This window comes from Schistocerca gregaria, chromosome 1, assembly GCF_023897955.1.
Source record: "Schistocerca gregaria isolate iqSchGreg1 chromosome 1, iqSchGreg1.2, whole genome shotgun sequence".
Classification (NCBI taxonomy): Eukaryota; Metazoa; Arthropoda; class Insecta; order Orthoptera; family Acrididae; genus Schistocerca; species Schistocerca gregaria.
The window spans coordinates 289,074,913-289,102,102 of NC_064920.1; the positions used below are offsets into that span (position 1 = coordinate 289,074,913).

General features: G+C 41.0%; 1 protein-coding gene across 1 annotated transcript in view; it reads right to left on the reverse strand.

The window, feature by feature from the left end:
• The window catches only part of LOC126341283 (centrosomal protein of 76 kDa-like), a 139,783-nt gene that overhangs the window by 58,064 nt on the left and 54,529 nt on the right, over positions 1 to 27,190 (reverse strand). Inside the window, exons 4-5 of the mRNA XM_050001761.1 lie at positions 15,062 to 15,308; positions 5,995 to 6,169 (exon numbers count right to left, since the gene is read on the reverse strand). Coding sequence (XP_049857718.1) covers positions 5,995 to 6,169; positions 15,062 to 15,308 — 422 coding nt within the window. The remainder of the gene's footprint in view (positions 1 to 5,994; positions 6,170 to 15,061; positions 15,309 to 27,190) is intronic.

Consider the following 27,190-nt stretch of genomic DNA (forward strand, 5'->3'; position numbering starts at 1 on the left):
GAAACTGTTGCTTAACGTTAGCTCGATGTGTGGGTGCGTTGTCTTGGTGAAGCAGCACACGCGCAGCCCTTCCCGGACGTTTTTGTTGCAGTGCAGGAAGGAATTTCTTCTTCAAAACATTTTAGTAGGATGTGCCTGTTAGTGTAGTGCCCTTTGGAACACAATGGGTAAGGATCATGCCCTCACTGTCCCAGAACATGGACACCATCATTTTTTCAGCACTGGCGGTTACCCGAAATTTGTTTGGTGGCGGTGAATCTGTGTGCTTCCATTGAGCTGACTGGCACTTTGTTTCTGGATTGAAAAATGGCATCCACGTCTCATCCATTGTCACAACCGACAAAAAGAAAGTCCCATTCATGCTGTCTTTGCGCGTCAACATGCCACACGGGCAGCCATGTGGTCGTCCGTCAGCATTCGTGGCACCCACCTGGATTACACTTTTCGCATTTTCAGGTGGTCATTACAGTTTGGATTTTAAAAATGCCATTCCACTATACAATTTCAGTGTCCACATAATAGAGTCTTTAAATAGTAAATGTCATCAACAGGAATTTTCTTGGACTTAATCAAAGCATCTGATGTGTGAACCATGACATTATGTTTCAGAAATTACAATTATATGTATAAATGGTACAGCACATGAGGGGTTTACGTCATATCTACAGAACAGGGAGCAGATAGTTTCTTTATATGGTTTAAGTGATTTAAGGAAGTTTCCCACATCATCTAAATGGTGTGAAATTGCATTAGGTGTTCCACAGGGTTTGATCATGGGGCCCCTATTGTTCTTGACATATGTGAATGACCTCCCTTCTTATCTGAAACAAGAAGCTAAACTGACACTGTTTACTGTTGATACAAGCATCATTATTAATCCAGTTAAAGAAACTCCAATAGAAAATAATACAAATAATGTCATTTGAAAAGTTATTAACTGATTTTCTGTGAATGGGCATGCTCTGAACTTTGAGAAAACACAGTACATCCAATTTTCTGCTGCATGGAGTTCATCTACATCTGCCACATTTACATGAATACTCTGCAAATCACATTTAAGCAGAAGGTTCATGGAACCATCTCCACAATTCTCTACCATTCCAATCTTGTACAGCACGTGGAAAGCAGTAACGCCTGTATCTTTCAGTACAAGCTCTGATTTCCCTTATTTTATCATGGTGATCTTTCTAGAAAGTTGGGAGATTAGAATTTCGTGAGAAGATTCCACCACAACGAAAACCACCATTGTTTTAATTATGTCCATCCCAAATCTTGTATAATTTCAGTGGCACTCTCTCCCAATTTCTCCTGCCAATAAAACACAGTCTTTGATTAGCCTTCCCCTCAACATTTTCTGTGTTCCTTCCAAATAAAGTTATTCGTAATTGTAATTCCTAGGTATTTAGTTGAATTTACGGCCTTTAGATTTGACGGATTAATTGTGTAACTGAAGTCTAACAGATTTCTTTTTGCACTCATTTGGATTAACTCTCACTTTTCACTGTTCAGTGTCAACTGAAAATTTTCGCTCCATACAGATATCTTTTCTAAATCATTTTGCAATTTGTTTTGATCTTCTGATGACTTTATTAGTCAATAAACAACAGCGTAATCTGCAAACAACCTACAAGGACTGCTCAGATTGTCTCCCAAATCATTTATATAGATAAGGAACAGCAAAGGACCTATAACACTACCTTGGGGAACACCAGAAATCATTTCTGTTTTACTCCATGAGTTTCTGTCAATTATTACAAAATGTGACCTCTCTGTCAGGAAGTCATGATCCAGTCACATAACTGAGACGATATTCCATAAGCAATCAATTTCACAACAAGCCGCTTGTGTGTCAAAAGCCTTCCAGATACCCACAAATACAGAATCAATCTGAAATCCCTCGTCAATAGCACTCAATACTTCGTGCAAGTAAAGAGTTAGTTGTGATTCACGAGAACAATGTTTTCTAAATCCATGTTGACTTTGTGTCAATAGATTATTTTCTTCAAGGTAATTAATAATGTTTGAACACAATAAATGTTCCAAAATCCTGCTGCATATTGGTGCTAATGATATGGGCCTGTAATTTAGTGGATTACTCCTACTACTTTTCTTGAATAGTGGTGTGACCTCTGCAACTTTGGAAAGTCTTTGGTTGAGGATCTTTCGTTGATTGAACAGTTGTATATGATTGTTAAGTATGGAGCTATTGCATCAGCCTGCTCTGAAAGGAACCTAATTGGTATACAGTCTGGACCAGAATACTTGCTTTTATTAAGTGATTTATTGATTCACTACTCTGAGGAAATTTACTTCTATGTTACTCATGTTTGCAGCTTTTCTTGACTGGAATTCTGGAATATTTACTTCCTCTTCTTTTGTGAAGGCATATTGAAAGGCTGTATTTAGTAACTCTGCTTTGGCACCACTGCTTTCGATACTATCTCCATTGCTATCAGGCAGAGAAGGCATTGGGTGTGTCTCTAGCATACTTTACATAAGTCCAGAATCTCTCTGTATTTTCTACCAGGTTTCAAGAGAAAGTTTCATTGTGGAAAATATTAAAGCATCTCGCATTGAAGTCTGCACAAAATTTTGAGCTTCTGTAAAAGATCACCAATCTTGGGGATTTTGCATGTGTGTAAATTTGGCAATTTTTATTTTTTATTTTTTTTATTGTACCCCCGCCCCCTGCAACAGTGTACTGACCCATTTTGTGTACCAAAGAGGATCAGCTCCATAATTTGTTAATTTATTTGTTAAAAATCTCTCAATTGCTGCTGATACTATTTCTCTGAATTAAAGCCACATCTGGTCTGCTCTTATATTGTTAACTTGGAAGAAGTGGAGATTGTCTCTCAGGAAGGTGTCAAGTGAATTTTTATCTGCTTTTTTTGAATAGGTTTATTTTTCGTTTATTTTTGGAGGATTTGGGGGTTTCAATATTCAGTCTCGCTATGACAACCTTATGCTCACTAATCCCCATATCTGTTCTGATGCTCGTTATTAATTCAGTATTAATTGTTGCTAAGAGGTCAAGTGTGCATTCACAGCCGTTTACTATTCGCATGGGCCCATGAATTAACTGTCGAAATAATTTTCAGAGAATGCATTTAGCACAATTTTAGATGATGTTTCATGCGTACCTCCAGAATTAAACATGTATTTTCGCCAATGTATTGAGGGTAAATTAAAGTCCCTACCAACTATAATTGTATGAGTCAGGTACATGACTGAAATCAAACTCGAGTTTCCTTTTAACCTTTCAGCAATTGTATCATCTGAATTGGGAGGTTGGTAAAAGGATCCAATTATTATTTTATTCCAGTTACCAACAATGACCTCTGTCATACTAATCCACAGAAACTATCTGCTTCAATTTCACGAAAAGATAAATTACTTCTAACAGCAACAAACACCTCACTGCCAACCGTGTTTAGCCTATCCTTTCAGAAGACCATTAGGTTCTTTGCAAAAATTTAGGCTGATCTTATCTCTGGCTTTAGCCAGCTTTCATTGCCTATAATGATTTGAGCATCAGTGTTTTATATTAGCGCTTGGAGCTCTGGTACTTTCCCAGAACAGCTATGACAATTTACAACTGTTTTACTGACGGTTCCCGTATCTACGTTTTTCCTGTGTTCGGCCAGTACCCTTTGTGACTGAAGCACTTTTTGTGTTTTCCTGAGACCCTCTAGCCTAAAAAACTGCCCAGTCCATTCCACACAACCCCTACTATCTGTGTAGCCACCTCCTGTGTAGTGGACACCCGACCTATTCAGTGGAACCCAAAACCCAACCATTCTTTGGCACAAGTCAAGGAATCTGCGGCCTATATGGTCTCAGAACCTTCTGAGCCTCTGATTCAGACCCTCCACTCAGCTCTGTACCAGAGGTCTGCAATCTATCTTGTCCATTATACTACAAATGGTCAGCTCTGCTTTCATCTTGCAAGCAACACTGGCAGCCTTTACCACTTCTGTTAGCCACTTGAAACCACAGAGAATCTCTTCTGTTCTAAAGTGACACACATCATTAGTGACAATGTGAGCAACCACTTGCAACTAGCTGCACTTGTGCTCTTCATGGCATCTGGAAGGAACTGTTCCACATCTGGAATGACTCCACCTGGTATGCACACTGAGTGCACATTGGTTTTCTTCCCCTTCTTGGCAGCCATGTCCCAAAGGTGCCTGACATTGGAGCACCCAACTATCAATAATCCCACCCTCTGTGACTGTGTGGATCTTGCAGGCTGAGAGGTTTCCTCTGAAACAGGTCAGGCAGTGGCATCTGGCTCAGCGACAGTGTCAGCCACAGACAGCACCTGGAGCCTTTTTGTCAGACTAACTGGGGAGGCCTTACGTGCGGCCCCCTGGGAAGTCTTTTGCCACCTGCTACACCACGGGGTGACCCACTCGACGACAGGTGAGAGGTCAACCTCAGTGCGAGCAGTAACTGGGCTGGCCACCAGTGAGGACCGACCGGAGGATTCAGACAAGCTGGACATCCGTTGGATTCCCACGCCCGGCCCACAACAGCGGTGCCCATTCACTGCAGCCTCAAGCTGTGTAACCGAAGTCATCGCAGCCTGGAGCTGAGAGCAAACTGTCACCAACTCGGCTCACATCTGCACACACCACACTCAGATAAACTGACTGTCAGCACGTGCTGCAGAACTCTACTGTAGACACTGATGAAAATGCAGGACCTGTGTCTAATAAATTAGAGTAAGATGCAGAGATTCAAAAACCTAACAACCAAAGCACTCGGGTGAAACTAAATAATTCGCCCCTGATCAGGAACTTTTAATATGTCACAACATCAGGTTACTTTCTGATGTAAATAAAAACATGAGAACTGTGCTTATTATTAGATATTAAATTAATATGTAGAAACTCAAGAAACTAAACTATTAAAGCACATAGATTATATTATAAAATTCTCTCCTGGTTAAGAACTCATAAAAGTCACAAAATCGGTTACTTTCCTGTCGCTGCATCTGTCTCGGCTGGCTGCTGCTGCCTGACTTCATAAATATAACACATCAAGGGAAGTCAGTAGCCATGGTAGGGCATACTAAATTTTTGGGTGTACATGTAGATAAGAATCTTAATTGGAAATTTCATATTCTGGATCTCCTAAAGTGACTAGACTCAGCAACTTTTGCAATCAGAATAATTGTCAATTTTGAGGATATTGAAATTAGTAAGGTAAGATACTTTGCATACTTTCACTCTCTGATGCGATACAGAATAATATTTAGGGGTAACTCAACTCTTAGGCAAAAAATATTCACTGCTCGAAAGAAAGTGGTCAGAATAATAGTAACATATCTTGTAGGCATCTGTTTAAAAGGTTAGGAATCATACAACAGCCTCACAGTACATTTACTCAGTAATTAAATTTGTTCTCAACAACATGAACCAGTTTAAAAACAACAGTGACATTCATGATTAAAACACCCGAATAAAGAAAGACTTACACTATCCTGTTTCTACTCAACCTATCTTTGGCACAGAAAGGGGTAAAATACGCTGCTGTAAAACTTTTCGATAAATTATTATAGTAAATGAAAAGTCTGGCAGACAGCAATAGTCATTTCAAAAATAAATTAAAACTCGTTGACAACTTCTTCTATTCCATAGATGAATACTTGAATATGAACAATGGAACACATAAACAACTACTGTGCAATTATTTGAATCACATCCATCTCAGACCTTTATGGAACAAAAAAAAATGTTTGTACCTAATTCAAACTGTGACCATGACAATTTTTTAGACAATTATGTGACACAAATATTGAAACATAACAACTGATTGAGATATTGAGATATATGTAAGAATGTTTCCAAGAAATATTGCAAGAACTTTAGGAGAGGTTACTATTGGTGCTTTGAAAGATGGTGCCATTAGTCAAGATTCCAGGGAAATACCAATTAAATTAAAACATCAGTGTGAGACACGTGGATACAATTAATTATACTTCCTTACACCCTTCCTGCAGCATAAAAATGTATGAAGATTATTCCAATGGCCATTGAAAGGTAAAGTGTTTGATGCAGCTGGATTTTCTAAAGGGATCAGTGAAACAAACCATGCTGCTTGTCTTGGTGTTTCCAAAAATGGTCTTCCCACTTCCATGGCCTTCAAGAATGTAAATACTGGCCTGAAAGTAGAAAACTGTTTTACAAAATAAAGTTTTTTATCAATTGAAAGGTATAATGGAGTAACCAAAATTCACACCATGAAGTCTTTTTCTTTCAATATTATAAATGAAAATAAGAAAAGGCAATCGCTCATCTGGAGCAGATCAATGTATGACATACAGGAACATGTATCACTCCCACAGATATCATGATTACAAGACAAGATTGATTACAACATGCACAGTTCATTTAAACAATCATTCTTCCCGTGCTCCATGCATGAACAGAATAGTAAAAAATGCTAATAACTAGTACAATGAGATGCACCTTTTGCAGTGCACTTTACAGTGGTTGACAGGATATAGATGTAGGTGAGGATGATCACCTAAGGTGCAGCCACATTACCATATTTTTATTAACAGCATATTTAGAACTTTGTTGCAAGCTTTCTTGCTGTTTCCTGCAATAGACAGTTTTTATTTTCAGGAAAAGCAAGTTTCTTTTTTCTACAACACACAAGAATTTATTTCTTTGTGTTGCAAAACATGGAATTATCACCAATTCTACTTCAATGGTACAAAAACAGTTTGCAACTACTACATACCCTGTGTGTGTTTCTCCTACGGAGAATTATCAATATACTTCTCTCATTACCACCTTATGGTCCCTTAATTACTCCTCATGGCCCCTTATCATCTGCTTGTATCTTATTGTGGATACTTTAATCCCAAAATCAACGAACGGAAGTCTCTGAAGTGGGAATTAACATGTTTCTTCTGTAACTCCAAGTACAGTACAACATATATGTACAGATTAATCCTGCCAGCCAAATAGAAGAATCTTTGAGCAGTGAACAGACAAAGAAAGGACAATAAAGTCTCTTTTGATATAAATCTTGATCTAAAGACACAAAGTCTCTTTTCAGTGACAAGCAAAACACAGCTTAGAGACTTGTAGAAATATTATGAAAATAGTAGAAGGGAAAAGCAGAGAATACAAAGGACCAAAAGTATAGATACAGGCAGTTTAAAATGAGTAAGCTACAGTTAAGTAGGAAAGTAATAGATACTGGTAATATGTGAGGCTGGTTTGTGGACAAAATGAATGGGAACAGGAGAGTGGGTGGTAGCAGGTGAAGAACAGGAACTACCTATGCAACTACACCAGCAAGCCACCTTGATGTTTGTGTCAGCTACTTTTGGCATCACTTTAATTTTCCCCAAGTCCCCTTCTATTCCATTCACTAATGGTACATGTTAAGCACAACTGTCAGTAAGGCTCTGTATAAGCTATAATTTCTCTTATTGTCCCATCATCTTCATTTCTGATAGATATACAGGAGATATCAAATGTTGCCTAACTCCTCCTGAAATTTTTCTCTGTCAGAATTTTGATAGTGGACCCCTCTATGATGCGTAATACATTTCTTGTAGCACTAGGGTTTTATGACCATCCTCATCACATTCTTACATTTTCTGTATAAACTTGTGACAAAACATTCCAATCTTATTTCACTTCTGTCTATCTCCTGTAAGGGTTCCAGACTGTCAAAAAATATTCAAGAGTCAGAAGAATTGGGACTGTATAGCTACCACTTTTGTGGCAGTCATTCTAATTTATGTCACACTGGATACATACTCTTAGATGCTAGTGGAGATTGAGATCAGGGGGCCTTCATAACAAGGGTAAGCTGCTGTTTATCCATTTGTGCAATTCAGAAAAGTTGCTGCTGTTTGGAGATGAAAGGAAGGCAGTTAGGGTGATCAAAATCTATGGATTTTGAATCCTTATTTAAAATATACCACACTTCGTTGACTAAGATGTTCTGTAACAGGGTGATCTAATTGTCTACTTGTATATCTGGTAGTGGCCTTTTACCTGGGTGGATTGTTTGATAACAACAATTGAAAAAAATGTAGAATGCTGTGAAACTGCTACAATAAAGCTGGTATATCATGGCCCTCCATGTGAAGAAGTATGAAATGTCTTTATCAGGACAAGAACAGGAGGTACTGAGTTGATGTATGGAGCTGATCTTGCAGTTGGATCAAAACAAAAAAGTGACTCAAGAGGTTAGTGTGTTGGGAGCAATAGGAGCATAGAAATGAACAAGGATATTGCACAAATTAGATGGAAGAAGTATACCACTTTTGGAAGCTGTGGAAAGAATAACTTTTGGAAGTTGTGGAAAGAATACTAAGGGGGAACATTCCTCATTTTAGGGTATTGTGGGAAGGAGCCAAAGAATATGGTCCAGTTATTTTCCTCAGAGCTGGCACTGAGTGATGAAGTGATCCTTTGCAGCTGGTGAGCAAGTGTTGAAAGACCAAGTCCCAAGTGAAGTTGTATAATCTGTAGTAGAGCGATGATAGTAATCAGATGTGAGTACAGAACTGATTGACTTTTCACTGGTCAGCCATATTTATTTCAGCCACGATGAACACTACTGGCCAATCAGTGTACTCATGTGGCAAGATAAGTAGCATGCTCACTCTGCAAATGTAGCACTGCGATGAGACAGTGTCCTCTAACAGCCATCTAGATCCATTTCTCTGGTGGACATCTGCAGAGACAAATATCAGGTCCCTTCCCTTTGAAACAGCCATATCCAGGCCAAAATGCCCCAGATGGTGCCATGTAGCATGGAATGTAGGCATGGGCAAACCCTTAGTGCCTTCAGCCACTGGCTGTGGAATGGGAGAGTGTTCGGCGTCACTGTGCCTGGGGGTTCTAAGACACCATATGAATGTGGAAGGGATCACTGGTGCAATAGTGCAGACTCGTAGGCTGCTGCCAGGGGCACTGGCCTTGGAGCTGCACTGTGACCAGAAGGGAGAGGAGGGGTTGGCAGCAGATGCAATGTCTGCACTTGAGGCTGGAGCTGGTAGTTGTAATGGCAGCACTTGAGCCCCCTCTGCATTTCAACAAATGTAACCTGCCACCTGTGGGGTTTGCCAATATACAAGCGTCAGTACTCCTGTAGGTTCAGGCTCATACAGCCACGCTACAAGGGTAACACTGGGAGGAACACAAGTGGAGCTCTGAGGGTAGCAGAATCAGAAGATGAAGCAGGGTCCACAGTTGCCACCCTTGGAAGAGCACAGTGTGCTACAACTATTAATCGGTGTGGTTCAATACGTGTTCGAAAACAGGGTGAGGGCTAAAGTAGTGGCAGAGGAATTGAAAACTTTTTTTATTTGCTGCCTAATAGTCCAAATGAGACATTCCCCTTCACCATTCTAGGGAAAATGGAATGGAGGGCTGCAAATACACAGAAATCTGTGGAGGCAGACACCATGAAATGTAGATGATTATCAGAGAACAGTGTACACCACAAAACCTGAGCCAAGGCAGTAAGGGTGCAGCTGGTCATAGCAGACACCATGCTTACAACGCTATGGGTACTTTGAATAAGTGTGCACAATGAGCAAACATTGATCCTGAAAGTGGGCCTGCACAAAATTGAGATGGATTCAGTCCCAAGGGAGGCAGAGTGGAGAGGTGGGAGGGGGAGGATGTAGACCACGGGGTTGAAGACTGAGAGGGCATTGTCTCATGCCATGCACAAGCCATGCATCCATGGACCTGTACACGTGTATACATGTCAGCGAGCTAGTGCCTTCATCAAGTTACCTTCCATTAGGAATGTGGGTGCACACAATGACTGTGATGACTTTCAAATCATAGAGTACAACAGTCAGTCATCCTTTTCTTTCAAGTTTAATTAGGCAATTCTAGATTTCGACTAGTGCCTAGCCATTATCAATGCACTATTTCATAGTATAGGTGCATGTCCTAATATGTCAATCCCCTATTGTTCAGGCTTCTGTCACAGTTCGTTCATTAATAGTGCCTTCATGTCGGACATGCCTCAATATCCCCAGAGCAGTAAGTTCAACATCCATTGATGCACATCAGCCAAGAAGACTACATGATTCACACCCATCTCAAGTGTCCAAAAGGATGACATCATTGACAACTGGGAATCTGTGAGAAATATGTTTCCAGGAGCTGAACTCATCTGCCAACCACAAGGTGAGGTAAGATGGCCAGCCATGGGCCAGGTAACACAAGACCTGCCGCAAGGTGGGATCCTGGTGTATGGTGGCAGTGACATGAGCAGCCGTAATGAGAAAACCATCCAGTGTTTGTCACTGCTCAATACTGATGTAGAATTGAAGGACCTACTGTTGACTGAAATCATGGTCTGAGCCAGTGGGTAGATGCGGCAATGCATCACCATTGGAATGCTATGCCATGGGCTTGTTCTGGATAGTGTAATAGTGTGCACTCAGGAACAATGCCCAGCACTGGAGGTGTTAGGCTGTTGACTCCATGGAGCTATAATAATGCCACCAACAACTTGTGATCAGTCATTATGGCAAACAGACATGAAATTTTTAAATGGCAAACACTATCATCATTGCCTCCTTTTTGATCTGGGAATAGCTGCACTGTGAAGAGGTCGGTATCTTTGATGCACATGCAAAAGGTTGTTCAGAGGCATTCCAATTCCTGTGCACAAACATCGCCCCAATGACATACGCATATGCATCGGCTGCAGCAACTAACAACTGACCAGGAGAGACTGCCATAAGACAAGGGACGGATTTCAGCATGATTTTCAATTGGGTAAAAGCCCAGTTACAAACAGTGGTCCACATGTAGCGCATATCCTTTTTCTGTAACTCATTGAGGGGTTGCACAATGCGTCCTGTACACAGTAAGAACTTGGAATAATAGTTGATTTTGCCCCAAAACACCAGTAATTCAGCTAAGTTTGTGGGGCAATGGGTCTATTGCAGCACCATTCCAATTAGTTGCCCTAATACCTTATTGGGTGAGCCAGTGCCCCAAATAGTCACTTCCAACTGAAAAAAAACCTTCACTTCTATGAATGACAATGCTGGTCTGTGTCCTGCACAGCTGTATAAAGGATGCAGAGATTCTGCAAATGCTCCTGGTAAGAGAGTCCCTTGACAATGAGATCACCAAAGTAATTCACACAAGCCAGAATATGCTGTGTCAGCTGGTCCAGAAACTTTTGGAAAATTGTGGGGACCAGTTCAATGCCGAATGGGACCTGCTTGCACTTACACAAACCAAAAGGTATATTAATAATAATGAGGTGTTGCATTTTCTCAGCTAAGGGTAACTGGATGTAACCATCAGTGAGGTGAGTCTTGGAGTAGTATTTCCCTCCAGCAAGCTCAGTGAGACAGTTTTCCAGCCAGGGGATAGGATACGTTTCCACCTGCAAATGAGCACTGATTGCAGCCTCAAAATCACAGCACAATTTGCGAGCCACTGGGCTTGTTGGTGATGACTAGGGAAGTGGTCCATGTGCTGGATTTCACTGGCTTGATAACCCCTGCAGCCCGGAAATGATCTAGCTTCTGCTTCATATCAGGTTGTAAAGTACTGGAATTGATCTGGCAAATACTAGGTGCGGCATCCAGAGGTGGTGTGGATGTGAAAGTCTGAGGCACACCTCAAATCTGGCAGATGAAAACTTGAGAGCTGAGATCATCCAGTTCCTGGAAAGGAACTGTGGTTGGTAGCCAACAATGTTGGTAGAAGGTGGGTAGTTAGCGACAAATAATCTGACAAGCCACATAAGCTTTCACAGTTTTCAATGTTCAGGAACTGCACCCTACCTAACCTGTGTAATACCAGGTGTATGTATCTAAGGTATCACATAGAATATACCACAACTACCAATAGGATAAACAAACAGCTGCTTAATATCGTGTAGTGTCCTGAGTTGCAACACTCCCAGTGATATATCAATATACACAGACACAATAAACATACTTAAGCACAAGCCATTTCAGACGAGAATAGCTCGATGTTGCACCAAGACCTTTCATCTGAAATAGGTAGAAATGGGTCATTATCAACCAACATGCTACTTAGATTATAGTACACATCCGAATACAGTATATCTACATATTGCAACTTATTTTCACCACACTCATTGTGTTATTTTTTTAAATTTTTCTTTGACATTTGCATTATATAAATTATATTCTCATCAACCTGACAGAAACAAATTATATAGACAAATTTTCAATATTATATTCTTTATACTATTTAAAAAATCATTAACAACTGTATACCAATAAGATTGTAACAATGAGAAGTCTTTGCTGTCAGATTTAGAAGCATCCAACCCACCTTACATTTCAAGGTGGTAGTTACTCTGTACGGTTTATGTTATAAATAAATGAGAATAAATAAATACCCACAAGGAGGAACAGAAGCATGTCTGTAGATCATAAAACGTAGTGAGAGTAGGGAGAACATGGGTGACCAACAGTTGGGAACATGTTGCCTGATTTACCTAAGCAGTAGTAGCCCATGTGTTTACCTAGAAACAAACATCCTGTTGAGAAATGCAAAGTGTGAGAAACAATTTTTGTGTGAATGGATTGCCTGGCCAGAGAGGAGTTTGGACCACTGACTGCAGCACATGTAGAAAGTACTGGTGCACTCATGGGGTGGGTTGCACGAATCTGACACACTAAGCAGAGATGCACCGAGTCCACACAATGAGCAGAGATGTCCCTCTTCGCCACAGTGCATGCAGACCCCCAGAAATCCAGACATTGTGCTCAAGAGAGAGCAGAAAAACATGGCAGGCATGAAGGGAGTGATGCTGTTATCCATCAATGACATGTGATGGGAGTCTCAGACACTACAGAGATGTTGGACAACTATGAACCACAACACTGCTGCAACCAGAGGGTCATCCTACTGTCCTACACCAGAAATGCTGTGCTGTGGCATGTTAACCACTACAATTTGTGGCATCACAATGAGTCATTCGTTAGCAGCCTTCGCAATCTTGAATGAGTGTGTGATGAGCAAGATGTCCTCGAAGGATGGGTTATCAAGTTTTAATACCACGGTGTGGACCTCAGAATTGGATGTCATCTCAACCATGACATTATGAATCATGGAGTCTGCGTACAAAGCCTTGCAGCCTTAATTAGCGCAAGTGAAGTCACATTTGCCGTTGAGACTTCGCAATTCAATGATACAAGAGTGGTATGATTGTCTGGGTTGCTTTTGGTACTGGTGAAACTCAAGCATGAAGGCAACCACAAGTTATCTCCGGGAATAATAATTAGTCAACAAAGTGCTTATCTCCTGAAAGAAGAGCATGATAGCATCAGATAGAGGTGCGAATCTGTGGAATAGAAAAAACATGTCCAGTGACATCCAAGACAAAAATAAGAATCACTGCAACAAATCATTCATGACTTGAAATGCTGTGAAATGTTGTTTCAGTCAATACACATATGTGTCCCAGTCTCCATAGTGTCACTGAAAGGTGAAAATGATGGAGCACAAATGGGGGCCATTGCCTGCAAGGGGTCACTGAGGCCTGGAGCAAGGTGACCTCGTGCACTCGGAGCTTGTCCGTCTGACGCTGTAGCAACTTTTGTAGGAACCCTACATCTGAAGTTGCTGCTGTTGCATTAGCTGCTGTTGTTGCTCCAACAGACAAACCAATTTAATGTCCATGCTATTGAATAACTTCCTTTTTCCCAGTGTTATATCAGCAAGTAACCAGATATCAGCATATGCATCAGAAACCAGAAGAGAAACATCTGAAGCTTCAACATGAAAGTGCTAACTGAAGAAGAGAACATGACACCAAGCAGTAGCCAAGCTAAACACAGGAGACTGGCAGCAAGCAGCACACAGACAAGGACAAATCAAAGCAACATACATAAAAAATGAAATGCAAAGCTGAAATCCTCACCACAACGGTGTCAACTGGTCAACAGCAAAGAGAGAGACAATGTGACTTGTGACCAGAGAGAAAGATCAAGTGCCAACTGCAGTTGTTATTGAATGGTCAATAGTACAGCAAAAAATATCAGATGTGATTATAGGACTGACTGATGGTTCACTGGGTGGTTGCATTTGTATTGGCATGCATATTCACATGGCATGACAAGTGGTGAGCTCACACTGCAAATGTAGAACTGTGGCAATACTATGCCCTCTAATGGCTAATTAGGTCAATTTCTTCCAGCAGGCTTTCAACTTTTGCACAGTCAGATACCAGAGTTGTGTGTATGTGGAGATATGGCACGGCATACTGGTAGAGAAACTGCTTCTCTCTGCATATGATGTGTCCACAGGTGAGCAGACTGAATGGGAGAGACATCTTTTTACATGAACAGGTGGCACCTGCTGAGTGCAGGCTTTGTTGATTAGTAGTAGGCTTGGTGTGAATCAAGCTTTTACTGAGTCACCAGTGAAGAGGAGATTGATATTCAGGACAGTGCCTTGCTGGGTCAAATGAAATGAACATGGGAGAAAGTACTGAGGTACTGGATGGAAGTGTGTAGAGCATTCTCACCCCAAACCCAAATCAAAAAAGTCACCAATCAGTATTAAGTCAAACTATAACTTGCCAGCTGACATGAGTAAGGCTGCTGTTCTGTTATATTACTAAGAAATCTCAAACTCAAAGAAAAATATCAAATGAAAGAAGAAAGTGCTAACCCTCAATTTACAATGGATTAGTTAGATCATGTTATCTGTTGAGTTTGCAAAAGCACCACTTGCTAGTAACAAGTAGTTCCATATGTACTGCTAGGATGTGCTGTTTACAATATAAACTATTTTGTCTTATTGTATTTATGATCTTGTTTTTTAATTTAACCATGTGTATTAGCCTGTTATAATTCAAAATACCTATCATGTGTTAGCACTTTCACTGCTGAACATTTCATTTGATGAATCATTTCATAAATGGGTATTCTTGTATGGTGCTGGGGGACTGTTCAGAACTAAATAGTATAAAGTTCTAGCACAACAAAAGAAATTAGGAACAATGAGGATATATTAATTAACTGTAATATCTTCAAAATATAGTACATATCCATTCTTACTTTGTTTCCAAATTTTCATCTTGAGCATATATTTTTACAGTTCTTGTGGAATGCTCTGACCTAACTGATAAATAATCCTTCCACCATGTTTTAGCATACAGCAAAAATATTTTGCACCTTTCTGTTCTCACTGACTTCTCCAAATTCTTCTGGGCAGTAATTACATTCTGTGATAGTGGCTGGCTTAAAGCAGGCACCAGTGACACTTTAACTTCCACTGTTCCAACTGGTATAGTATTTTCAGCTCCTAAAACGAAAACTAAGTTTGTAATTTTGCTCTGCATGAGATCTAGAACAATATCAAATATGTATCAAAATACATGGTCCAATCAAATTAATGTATTCACCACCAATGTTCAACATGCAATAACATCTCACAGACAGTAGGTCACAGCACTGGCAGTGGAGAGTATATGAAGCTTATTGAGGGGATGTGAAAAACAATGCAGTCATCATAATGCAGAAACAGAGCAATTTATCAGACATTCAAAACAGCATGATCATTGGCTTTCGGGCAAACAGTGGAAGCATTTCCAAAATTGCTATGTTTGTAAGCCATTTGCATACTGCTGTGGTTAAGTATACTGTGCATCTCTAAATGGCACTTTCCATAACTGGTGCCAAGGCAAATGTGGTGCACCACAGGTCATAGATGACAGGAATGAAATGTGGAAGTGTGTACGGATGTACAACTGTTGAGCAATTGACTGCCTAGATAAGCCAAGGGGCTACCAACAGTGTCTCCTCAATGACTGGTCACCAAATGTTGCTGTGTATGGGCGTCTGCAGTAGGCCCCTTGTTCATGCAGCCATGCTGACTGCTTGTCATTTGTGATGGAGGCTGGAATTTGCAAGTGAGTACCACAACTGGACATACACCGAGTGACAAGTGGCCTTTTCATATGAATCACACTTTGTGCTCCATCACCAAATGGCTGTTGTTCTGTACAGCACAAAATGTCTGAAAACACCCTGCAACACTTATCGGAAGGGTCCACGCCAGAGGAGGGAGTGTTATGGTCTGAGGAATAATTTCATCCATTCCCTGGGTGAACTTGTCATCATGGAAGGCACAATAAATTAGCACAAGTCAATGATGTCCACTCCTACATGTGGTTTGTTTTTCTTAGGCTAGATGGCTTCCACCAGCAAGACAATACAACATAACACACAGTTCACAGTGCATGTGTATGGTTCCAAGAGCACCAGGATGCATTTACCATATTCCCCTGGCCATTAAACTCCCTGAATCTCAATCCAGTCAAGAATCTGCAAGACCACTTTGGTCAGGCTGCCCACGCCATGGATCCTCAACTGAGAAAGCTTGTGCATGGCTCTGGAGTCAGTACCTTCCACAACCTCACTGACACTCTTCCTACACATCTCACAGCAGTCCGTGCTCAAAAATGTGGTTGTTCGGCTTTTGACAGATGGTGACATTAATGTGATTGGACATTATAGAATCTCAAATTAAATCAAACTGTTCTCCGTCAACTGCACTGTCTTTGTTTTTATAATTAGATAGTAAGTGCAAGTAACTAAAATAGTTGAAGTACAAAAATTAGTGTGCATGCAAAACTTTAATATATTTGATTCACTCTTTCTTCAGCCTACTGTTATTGTTGTAGTTTCCAGTCTGAAGAATGGTCTGATACAGCTCTTCATGATAGTCTATCCTGTTCAATCTTCTTCATTTCTCCGTGACTAGAGAAAACTAAAACCATTCGAACCTGCTTACTGTAGTAAAGCCTTTGTCCTCCTCTACAATTTTTGTGCCACACACTTCCCCTTCCATTACCAATCTGGCAGTTCCTTGAAGCCTCAAGATGTGTCTTATCAAGTGATTCCTTCTTTTAGTCAAATTGTGACATAACCCCCTTTTCAATGTAATGTGATTCGGTATCTCTTGGTTACCTGCAATTCTTATGAATCTTACCAAGATGGGAGGCTTGCATGCATCAACGACGTTGATGGACGTACCGTAAGGCCAATCACAATGCATTGATATCTGTGGAGATACCAGTAAAAGATATGGTTCTGGAAGTGAGGCAGCAGGCTTTTCAATAGTTGCAGTAGAAACAGCCTAGATGATTCTAACATTAGCCAACATGGCCTTGCTGTGCTGTTACTGTGAACAGCTGAAAGCAAGAGGAAACTACATCCATTATTTTTTGTGAGGGCTTGTAGCTCTACTGTATGGTCAAAGTATGAACAGCATAGTGAGTGCTGTAGCCAAGATAGAGACAAAGCCAACACTCACCACAGTAGTACAAGTTTATATGCCAACTAGTTCCACAGATGACAAAAGAGATGAAAGGAATTTATAATGTGAGAAATAAAATTAGTGAGCAAGTTAAGTGAGACAAAAATTTAATTGTTATGGGGAACTAGAAGTCAATAGTAGGAATAGGGAGAGAGTGAAAAACAGAAGGAGAATATGGACTGGAAGAAAGGAAGGAATCAGAAGCTGGATGGTAGAATTTTGCACAGAGTATAATTTAATCAGTGTCAACACTTGGCTGTATATGTAGAAAAGACCTGGAGAATCTGGAACATTTCAGATTGACTATATGATGTTAAGACAGAGATTTTGAAACCATATTTTAAACTGTCAAACATGCTTAAGGGCTGATACACATACTCTGCTCATAATTTATTGGTTGTGATTTCAGATTAAAACTGCAAAAAGGTAGGAATTTAAGAAGATGGAACTTAGATAAACTGAAAGAACTAGAGGTTGTGTTAGGAGTTTCAGAGGGAATATTCAGCAACAGCTGATGGAACCATAGGAAATGAACACAAAAGAAGACAAACAGATAACTTTGAGAGAAGAAATAGGGAAGGCAGCACAGGATCAAATAGACAAGGCTTCGTAGAAATTCATGTGTAAGAAAAGAGATTTTGAATTTAACATAGATGATGATATGAAAAGGGCACTAAATGGAGCGGACAAAAGGGAATACAGATGTATCAATAGGTGATCAACAGAAAGTATGAAATTGCTACACATGAATTGCTAGCAAACAAGTGGGAGGCTGTGGAAGCATGCACATGTAGAAAGATATATGCTGCCAATATGAAAATGAAACAGACCTTTATAGAAAATGGGAAGCTGCTCTGTGAATATCAGAAACTCACATGGAAAGCCAGTACCCCAAAGAAACAAGAGAAACTTAAAAGATGGACAGAACATAAAGAAACACTATAAAAAACAAATGAACTTGAAAACAATGTAAACTTAGGCTTCTGCAGCCATTGTCAATGTCAATTAAATTCTTCTGAGCTGTTGACTGCACTGTCAATATACCAAATACTCTGAAGTTTTGGCCGCTGTTGAAAGCAGCCTTCCTCAGGGCATTGCACTGAACTGAATGCTGAATGAGAGAGACTTTAGATCTTATATACAGAGTCTGCCAGAAAAATGAATACACACTTTAAGGAACAAACAGTATTACTTACGTGTTTATTTTACATTTAGCTTACACATGGTTACTTGAAATGTTCAAAATGTTCACCACTGATGACTATACACATAAAAAAACAATGAGGGGTTGCCACAACTATGTCAGTCAATGTTACAGTGGAGACCGCTGCACCATGTCGCTGTAATATCTTGGTGAAGTTCCTCCAGCGTGCGTGGCTTACGTCGATAGATGTTATCTTTCACAATTCCCCACAAGTAAAAGTCCTTAGGTGTTAGACCTGGCAACCGTGGAGGGAACTCAATTGTCCCTCTTTGTCCAATCTAATGCCCTGGAAAACTGTCATCCAGGAAGGCTCTTACAGCTACATGGCAGTGTGGTGGAGCCCCATCCTGTTGGTAGAAGACCTCACCATCAGCTCCATAATGTGCACGTATACCTGGAAAAATTGATGTGCATAACATTTCAGGTATGCTTCTCCAGTGACAGCAGCTTCAAAGCAAAAGTGTCCTACTAAGCCACTAGATGATGTCCACACCACACATGAACCCCTAGTAGACTGACCACTCTATCCATATAAACATGTGGCTATTCCAGTGCCCAGTACACACTGTTATGCTGATTCACGGTTCCATTAAGTTTAAATTGTGGCTCGTCACTTCACACTACCTTCATCATAAATTGTTTGTCATCAGTTACCACTTGCTGACACAATTCACAAAATTGCATTCAGCGATCAGTACTGTCATCATTAATCGTGTGCAGTAATTTAAGACTGTAAACTTTCCACTTTTCAGCTTTCAGAATTCTTTGTGTACTTGTACTGCTAACCCCCACTTCACGTGCACATTGTGCAGCAGATTTCTGTCGAGAATTAACAAATGTTTCCAATACAACAGCAAGCAAGACTTGTAGCTGTATGCTGTGTTCCTGATCATTCTTTGGGAATATCACAAATCATTCCATGCAATTCAAACTTGTCAATGATGCATTTAATTGTCAGGCAGGTTAGTGGTTCTGTTTCAAAATACTACCTCCACTAACATTGCACTTCAACAGTATTACTAATCTGAAAAATAGCTTTTCGTTGTTCAAATGTCAAGTGTGCTCCAGCCATCTTGTTTTCTCAATACCGAGATGAAAGTACTAACATCTGTTGAGCCAAAGACCATACTACAACACACTCATACCTTGAATTGAATAACAATATTGATATCTCGATAGATCCTGACAAAGCGTGTATACATTTTTGTGGTGGGCTCTGTAATAGTGGAGGAAACTGTTTACATAATTTGATAGGGTACTAAAGGATAGGGGATTGGTGCTAGGCATTCTCTATTGGTCTTTATATTATTTCTTGTCATTGGTGGATAAAGATGTGCTTCATTGGAGTATACATTATTACTTGTCATTGGTGGAAACAGGCAAAACAGGAATGGGTGGTAGCTGTTACATAGCACTGTTTACTTGTTAGCTGTGGCATGCCTACATTCTGTGTACGTATGTCCAATGTGGTCTCCCGTGACTTTCTTTGTGCACACTGTCATCCCTTAGTGTTGTCACTTCTGGCAGCCAGGATACCAGAAACCTAAACTCTTCCATTCTATTCATGTTGGCGGGTCGCTTGGCTATTTCTATCACCCCTGCAATGTTCCTCCACAATGTAAATGGCCGTTTGCCGGTAAGTGGACTTTACAGAATGTTAACTCATTATTACACCCATCCAGGTGTTTTGCCACCACTGACCTGGTGCATTGCCCCAGACAGATACATCTTTTGTGCTCTGCAATTTATGTGCTGATGGGCCACAACGTCTTGCCAACGTACATCAACCCACATTTGCATCGGATTTCATAGATGCCTCTCTACTTGTCGACCACATCTTTTCTTGAGCCTAGAACATCTTTAATTTTGTTATTGCTCTGGAAGATTGGCTTGATGCAGGCTCAACGGAGAATTTTGCCCAGACATTCAGTGGGCCATTGTACATATCGTAATAGAGCTATGTTGAATGCTTCCTCCTGCTCTTCTCTATTGCCTTAAGTCTTTGTCATCACTGAGGATTCTTGCCATAAACATTAGCTCCAAATATCGATCTGAGGTTTTGTAGTTCCAACTCCAGATGTTCGTCACCGCTGATTCTGTGGGCCCTCCTGGTTAAAGCATGAAGGACAGACTTAGGACAGACTTCTTCAGCATAGGATGATGGAGGAGGAGGCATCAAGGTACCTCCCTGCTGTTTGCTTTTCTGTATACTCTCTGCCCTAGTTTACCATTGGGCTTTTGGTAAATATCCACGACGACGAAAGATGTAGCTCGCTACATGTCGAAGGTTCAGTGCCAGCTCTTTTACTAGTTAGTAGGTCCATGAAGTATTACTGTCCACTACGGATCTTAAAGGAAAATGCTCTTGTGGACCTTTGGTACCCCATACTTCCTTGGTGCCTGTAGAATTTGTGGGATGCGTCTTTTGGCTATGTCAAAGTTCATTCGAGTTTGCTTCAGCGGTGTTTCTGTCGATTTGATTACCTTGGCCATAAGACCACCCTTAAGTTTTCTATAAATAGGTTTTCTAGGAAGATCTTCACTTTGTTTGTTGTCATCTATTGTGTCCAGTACCACAGTAGCATTGCCCTTGTCTGCATGTATCACTACTAAGTGAGGGTTCTTCCTCAGATCCATGACAGCATGGCATTCCACCCTGCTGATGTTTTGTTTGGGTGGCTTTGCATGAGTCAGGTCTCATACTTAGATCTTCTCTGCTTCATCTTATGATAGGTAATGTACCTAAGTCGCAACAGATACCTAAGTCTCAACAGATTCTATGATATCCTCTTTTGGAACTCATTATGGTGTGATTGCAAAATTCACCCCCTTAGCCAGAATTTGTGTGGCTGCGTTGATTAATGGGTGGCTGGAAACTTCCTCATCTGAGGGTCAGTGATACAGCTTGATGATTTGGGTTGTTGACCTTTTCCCAGTTCCCCATCTCCAGCTTCCCTGTCAGGAAGCAGTGCAATTCACACAATTTGCTGTTTTTGTTGTAAGGCTAATACAAATGTGCAGGATCCTTTCCCTAAGCAAAGCCTTACTCCCTTGTAAACAGAATTTCTTAGTCTTGTTTATATGGGGCACCAGATATAAGAATTGTGGCAATCTGTTAGTGTTCCTAAATCTCTTCAAGAAGGCAAGATCATTCAGCACTTTACCTCTTTTCAGCCACAGCAATTCAATTTCATAGGTTAGTTAAATGTAAGCACTGGCTTGTGCAGCCATCGTCATTGTCAATAAATAAAACTGTCCAATGATTTGGCCACCACTGCAAGTGGTTTTTCTCAGGGCTTTGTGTTGAGCTGACTGCTGAATGAGAGAGACTTTAGATCATATACAGTATTGGAGGAAGCTGTTTACGTAATTTGATAGGGTAATCGAGGACAGGAGGAGAGGTGTTAGGGGTTCTCTATTGGTCTTCACATTATTCCTTCTCATTTGTGGATAAATATGTGCTTGATTGATGTTTACATTATTTCTTGCCATTGGTAGAAACAAACAAATTAGAAACAGACATTAGCAGTGATGTAATGCTGTTTTCTAATGGTAAAGATGTGCTTGACTGGTATTTACATTATATCTTGCCACTGGTGGAAAAGGTGAATTAGAAATGGGTGTTAGCTGTGATGCAGTGCTGTTTCTAATTTGCCTGTTTCCACCAACTGCAAGAAATAATGTAAATGCCAATGAAGCAATGCTAACAAATAATATAAAGAGCAATACAGAACACCTGACACCCCTCCTCCTTCATTCAGAAGGGGAAGCTGACACTATCTTTCGTCTTTTGGCTGGTCAGTCAGTGATGGCGAAATTGAGGCACAAGCCCTGCAATCTTTCGCAGATGGTTTTACAGACACTATTTGGTAAAAAATTTCATTTTTGAATTACTTATAGCTTTACAAGGCAGGTTCATCATGATGTGACCATCATATCGGTAATGCCATAATTACTGTGATATTTACATGGAAGTAAGACTGCAAAAAAATTCAAAAAGTTTGCAATGAAAAGTAGTGGTCATTACGGTTTTGTGTTTGGTGCATATTACATGATATATTGCTGCTTATGAAATTTAACTAACATTCAGTTTTTCTTTAGATCTGGGTGGAGGTTTCAGTCTGTCACTAATCTCGAGAAAATTGATCTAATGTACCACATTCACTTGTGATTGCACCACACAAGCAATAAAACCATAACAAAATATTTACAATATTCCTCATATTTCATAAATGATTTGAGTAATCACAAAGAGATTTTGGGAAACTATAGCACACTAAGGAGGACAGTATTTTTCCATATGTTTATTATGCAAAACTTCATTATCTACTGTGTTATTTTAATGAAAGAATTTAATTTTTAAGGGCATCAATAGCAGGTGAAATGAGAAATACTATGGCTTTTGGAACAAGATAACTGAAGACTTTACACATTTATTTTGTTCCGAGGATGAGCTTTTCCATAAGCTACTGGCCATACTTTTCCTGTTTCATAATTCTCTCACAATTGTGTCTGCACAACATATTAATGATGTGACATTTTGGCAAAAGAAGCAAATTTTAACATGGTAGCAAGAGAAATGTAGGTTTTACTCAAAATTTGTGACTCAAGGCATCTCTGTGAAAGTTATAAATGATTAACAAAGCAAGCGAAAATAAATTGCTACATTTTCAGAGGAATTCTTTTCAGATACTGACCAAAGCAGAGGTGACAAATCTTTTTGAATGGTCACTGTGCAAGTGTGAGTGTGGAGAGACTCCATTTAATATTTACAAAAAACAATAGCATCACTTTAGAATTGTACTTCCCCTCCAGCACTCAGCATTTCTGCTACAGCAGCTGCCCCTAACACTCACTACTACTGCTCTCCCCACGCAAGCCCTGCCAACAGCACATCTACCAGCCATGGTATTTTGCACAGACTCCACTAGTGGGCACACCATCTGAATGTCAGTGCTATAGTAGCACAACTTATGTCCACTGTGGGCAGCATGCGTAGTGACCTGTGGGTTACTATATTGCTCCATCCTTGCAGGGTGAAAGACCAGGTCCTGATGCCCATGATGGTGTGACTAAAAGAAATATCCACAGCAACTGTGACAGTGTTGGTGACAGCAACCAAGTTGCCCAATCCACCCAGACTGGCACGTACAGACCAATGGAGGTGATGGCACCCGAGGACCCTGAGGTTCCCAGTGAAAAGGACCAGTGATGTTTGGTTTGTGATGTTTGTTTTGTGGAGAGTGCTCAACTGCGCTGTCATCAGCACCCACACAAAGTCCCAATTTTTACACAGTCCAATCTAGACACTGTCATAAATGATGATGATGATGATGATGATGATGATGATGATGATGATGAAATGATGATGACAACACAAACGCCTATTCCTCAGGCAGAGAAAATCCCCAACCCGACTGGGAATTGAACCTGGGACCCTGCGATCCAGAGGTAGTGACAACAGGACCAGTGACAGGGAGGTGAGAGCAATCTGGATGGCAAAGCCCATGATGAGTGGTGCCAGCACAGGCACTGGTGATGGCTGACTGGAAAGGAGAGGCTCTGCAACAGATGTTGGCACCAGCTCAGCATAGTTGGAGAGCCTGGCACTGGTCACAAAAACCAAACCAGCTGTCAGTGCTGACAAAGTGCCGACTGCCAGGGAATGCAGGCATGACAAGGCCTGCTCTAACCCCAGAGCAGCCAGAACCAATAAAGAATGAGGTGTCAGGCCCAACTCCCGAGGTGGCGACATTGCTCCCACCTTGGGACACAACTGATTCTGGTAGTGTGTCCCAAAGTTATTTTTTATATATATCATTTAGACATGGCAACCATGCTGGTAGTGAATGATGGCCAGAATCCCATGAGGGTGCCTCCTGGCCCAGACTGGCATGCCAGGCAGGAACGTCAACAAACTGAGAATCATTGTCAGAAACACATGGTGGCACACCAACAGTTTTATGTGAAAGACCCCCTGTGACCCTGATGCAATAACCAGAGGACCTCCCACTACAGAGCCACTACAACCACAATATGGAGATCAATCTCTTCCATTCACAAGAGAATAATGGCATCCAAGCAGAAGAGGTGACAGCAGAATGCAGAAGAATTCCAAAATGGGTCCCATGACCGGCCCAATGGACAGAGGGGCTATCCACATTGTACCAAGTGTATGACTTGCCAGAGCACCAGATCCACCACCAGAGCAGCGGCAATACATGAACTGGTGATGAGGAAGCCATCCACTGTGTGCCTTGCCACCATATATAGTTGAAAGCAAAGCAGTTCCTCCTGGTTGAATGAGGAGTCAGGGACCATGGGGAGCCAGGACAGAGTACCTCAATTTGCATTTTGCAAAGTGGGATGAAAATAGATCTTGTAATTGTACCAGGACAAGAACAGAGCCCAGTGCTGAAAGTGATGAGGGGCTTTGTCTGGAAATTAATGCCAACAGGCTAAACAGGGAAAATAAGGACGTATGGCCAGTAATTAAACAAAATTTTGCATCACACAAGAACACATGAAATTTTTTTAAAGACGTAAGCAATACCAACAGCTTCTTCTTCCACCTGAGAATAATGCTGTTGAGCAGAGTTGAGTGTTTTCAATGCAAAGGTGACACGCTATTTGGAACCATCTGAATGGCAATGGGCTGGGACCAAGCCCTACCTGTACTGGGATGCATCTGTGGGCAGGACCAGCTAGGACTAGAAGCTTACCAGGTTGAAATGTTGAAAGACACAGTGGGGATTGAAGACTATCCTTAAGCTGCACAGGAACATGTTGACAGGCTGCATATGAAAGAAAAGGAGCACTTTTCCAAAGCAACAGATGAAAGGTGTGGGAAATAGTAGCTGCTCTGGGAATAAACTTGGGATAGTAAGCCACATAATGAGGAATGTCTGAAGTTCTCATAGATTAGATGGACAGGGCAAAGTCATAATGGTGGCACATGTTGTTCCAGGGGTACATGTCCTGCCAGAAAATTTCAAGACCCAAATAAATCATGAAAGGCTGGAGAAAGTGAAACTTAGTGAGACATCATTAGAGACTCGCAGCCTATAGAACAGTAATCAAAGAACAGAGGTTCCGTAGGTGATCCTCTGCAGTAGCACCTATCATGACAATATCACATAGTTAAGGCAATGAGGGACAACCATCATAACATGTTCTAAAAGATGTTGGAAGATGGCAGGCGAACTAGCAACCACAAGCATTGGTTGCTGATACTAATAGAGGCCAAAAGGCATTTTAATCAAAAGCAATTGTTTTGATGCCTCATCCAATTGAATCTGTACGTAGGCCTCAGACCATTCAATTTTCGAAAAGAATTGACCCCTTGTAAATTCTGGGAACAGTTCCTCCAGGTGAGGAAGAGAGTAAGTGTCTATGATTGCCTGTGCATTAACAGTGACCTTTTTATGTTAGATACGAATTGGCCAAGAACAGGAATCTGCTGCTTGTTTCAACTTACCAGCTGATGCTCAATGCATGCCAATGGGGGGGGCCCTAGCCTGGTACACATCTGTGAGTTGAGTTGCGACATGGCAGCCCATGTGTTGACCTGTAGGATTAATGGCTTACCCATTACTTGCACTTCAATAAAAAGTTTGTTCTGGCTTGCAGACAACAGCAAACACAACAATGGAGCAGTACAAGTACTGGCAACCACTGAGTCTTGCAATGACTCCTGGAGGAGGGTATTGTAGATATCAACTTATCACTGCTAAGTGACCTTTTTTTAAATTATTATTATTACTTATGACATACATGGCAAAAGGCCCAACACTTGGAGCAGGCTGTCCGACTGTGCTGTACAAAACAAAAGATGCATGAAGGAACTGGCCTTCACTGTTCCTGCTGCCAATGACGTGTTTGTGGACATCAGTTCAATCAGCTTGTTTGTATTGTGGCTATGTCCTCTTCCCCAACTGTGCTAGACTCCATGTGCTGGGATTGCTACCCGTTAACAAAGGTGACATCACTCCAAGCCTCTAATTGAGGCCTTTGGTGTGGGAAACCTCGAACAATTGTGCAATATTCAAAACTTCTTCTAATGTAGAGTCCTGAAACTAAAAAAACAAGTTAATACATGCCCTTATCTAGGACCGAATGAAAGATTGCATCTCTGACCATGGCGTGTGCATAAGATTCCTGAGACTTAGCCACAGTCAACTGACACAATTGAGGCCATGAAGCTCAGCAACCCTATCCCAATATGACTGCTGCAGCTGTTTTGCAACACTGATGGAATTCAATGTGCACGTTGACCACGTGCACATGCTAGTGTCGACAGGAGAAGAAACAACACACATCATCAAAAAGAACAACATTGTTCTTGTAGACGAGCTGACAGGCACACTAAGTGGTACATACAGGAGGGTATCCCTGATAAGAAAAAAAGCCTTACAGATTTCCATATCAACCACCCAGAATGCCGTAAAATGTTCGCAAAATCACTTCTCGTATAAGTGTGCCAGTCTTCCACAATTCACAACAGGGAGGGAACGGTGGTAGGTGAACAACCAGCAGCTGAGCCTGTTCAATGTAACCAACAACTGTTCCAGCACAGCCATACATGCCTGCTGTTGTTGAGAAAGTCACTGGAGTAAAGGCTCCATGGAAGAGCCAAATAGCAGAAAAACAACAGGATCCAGAA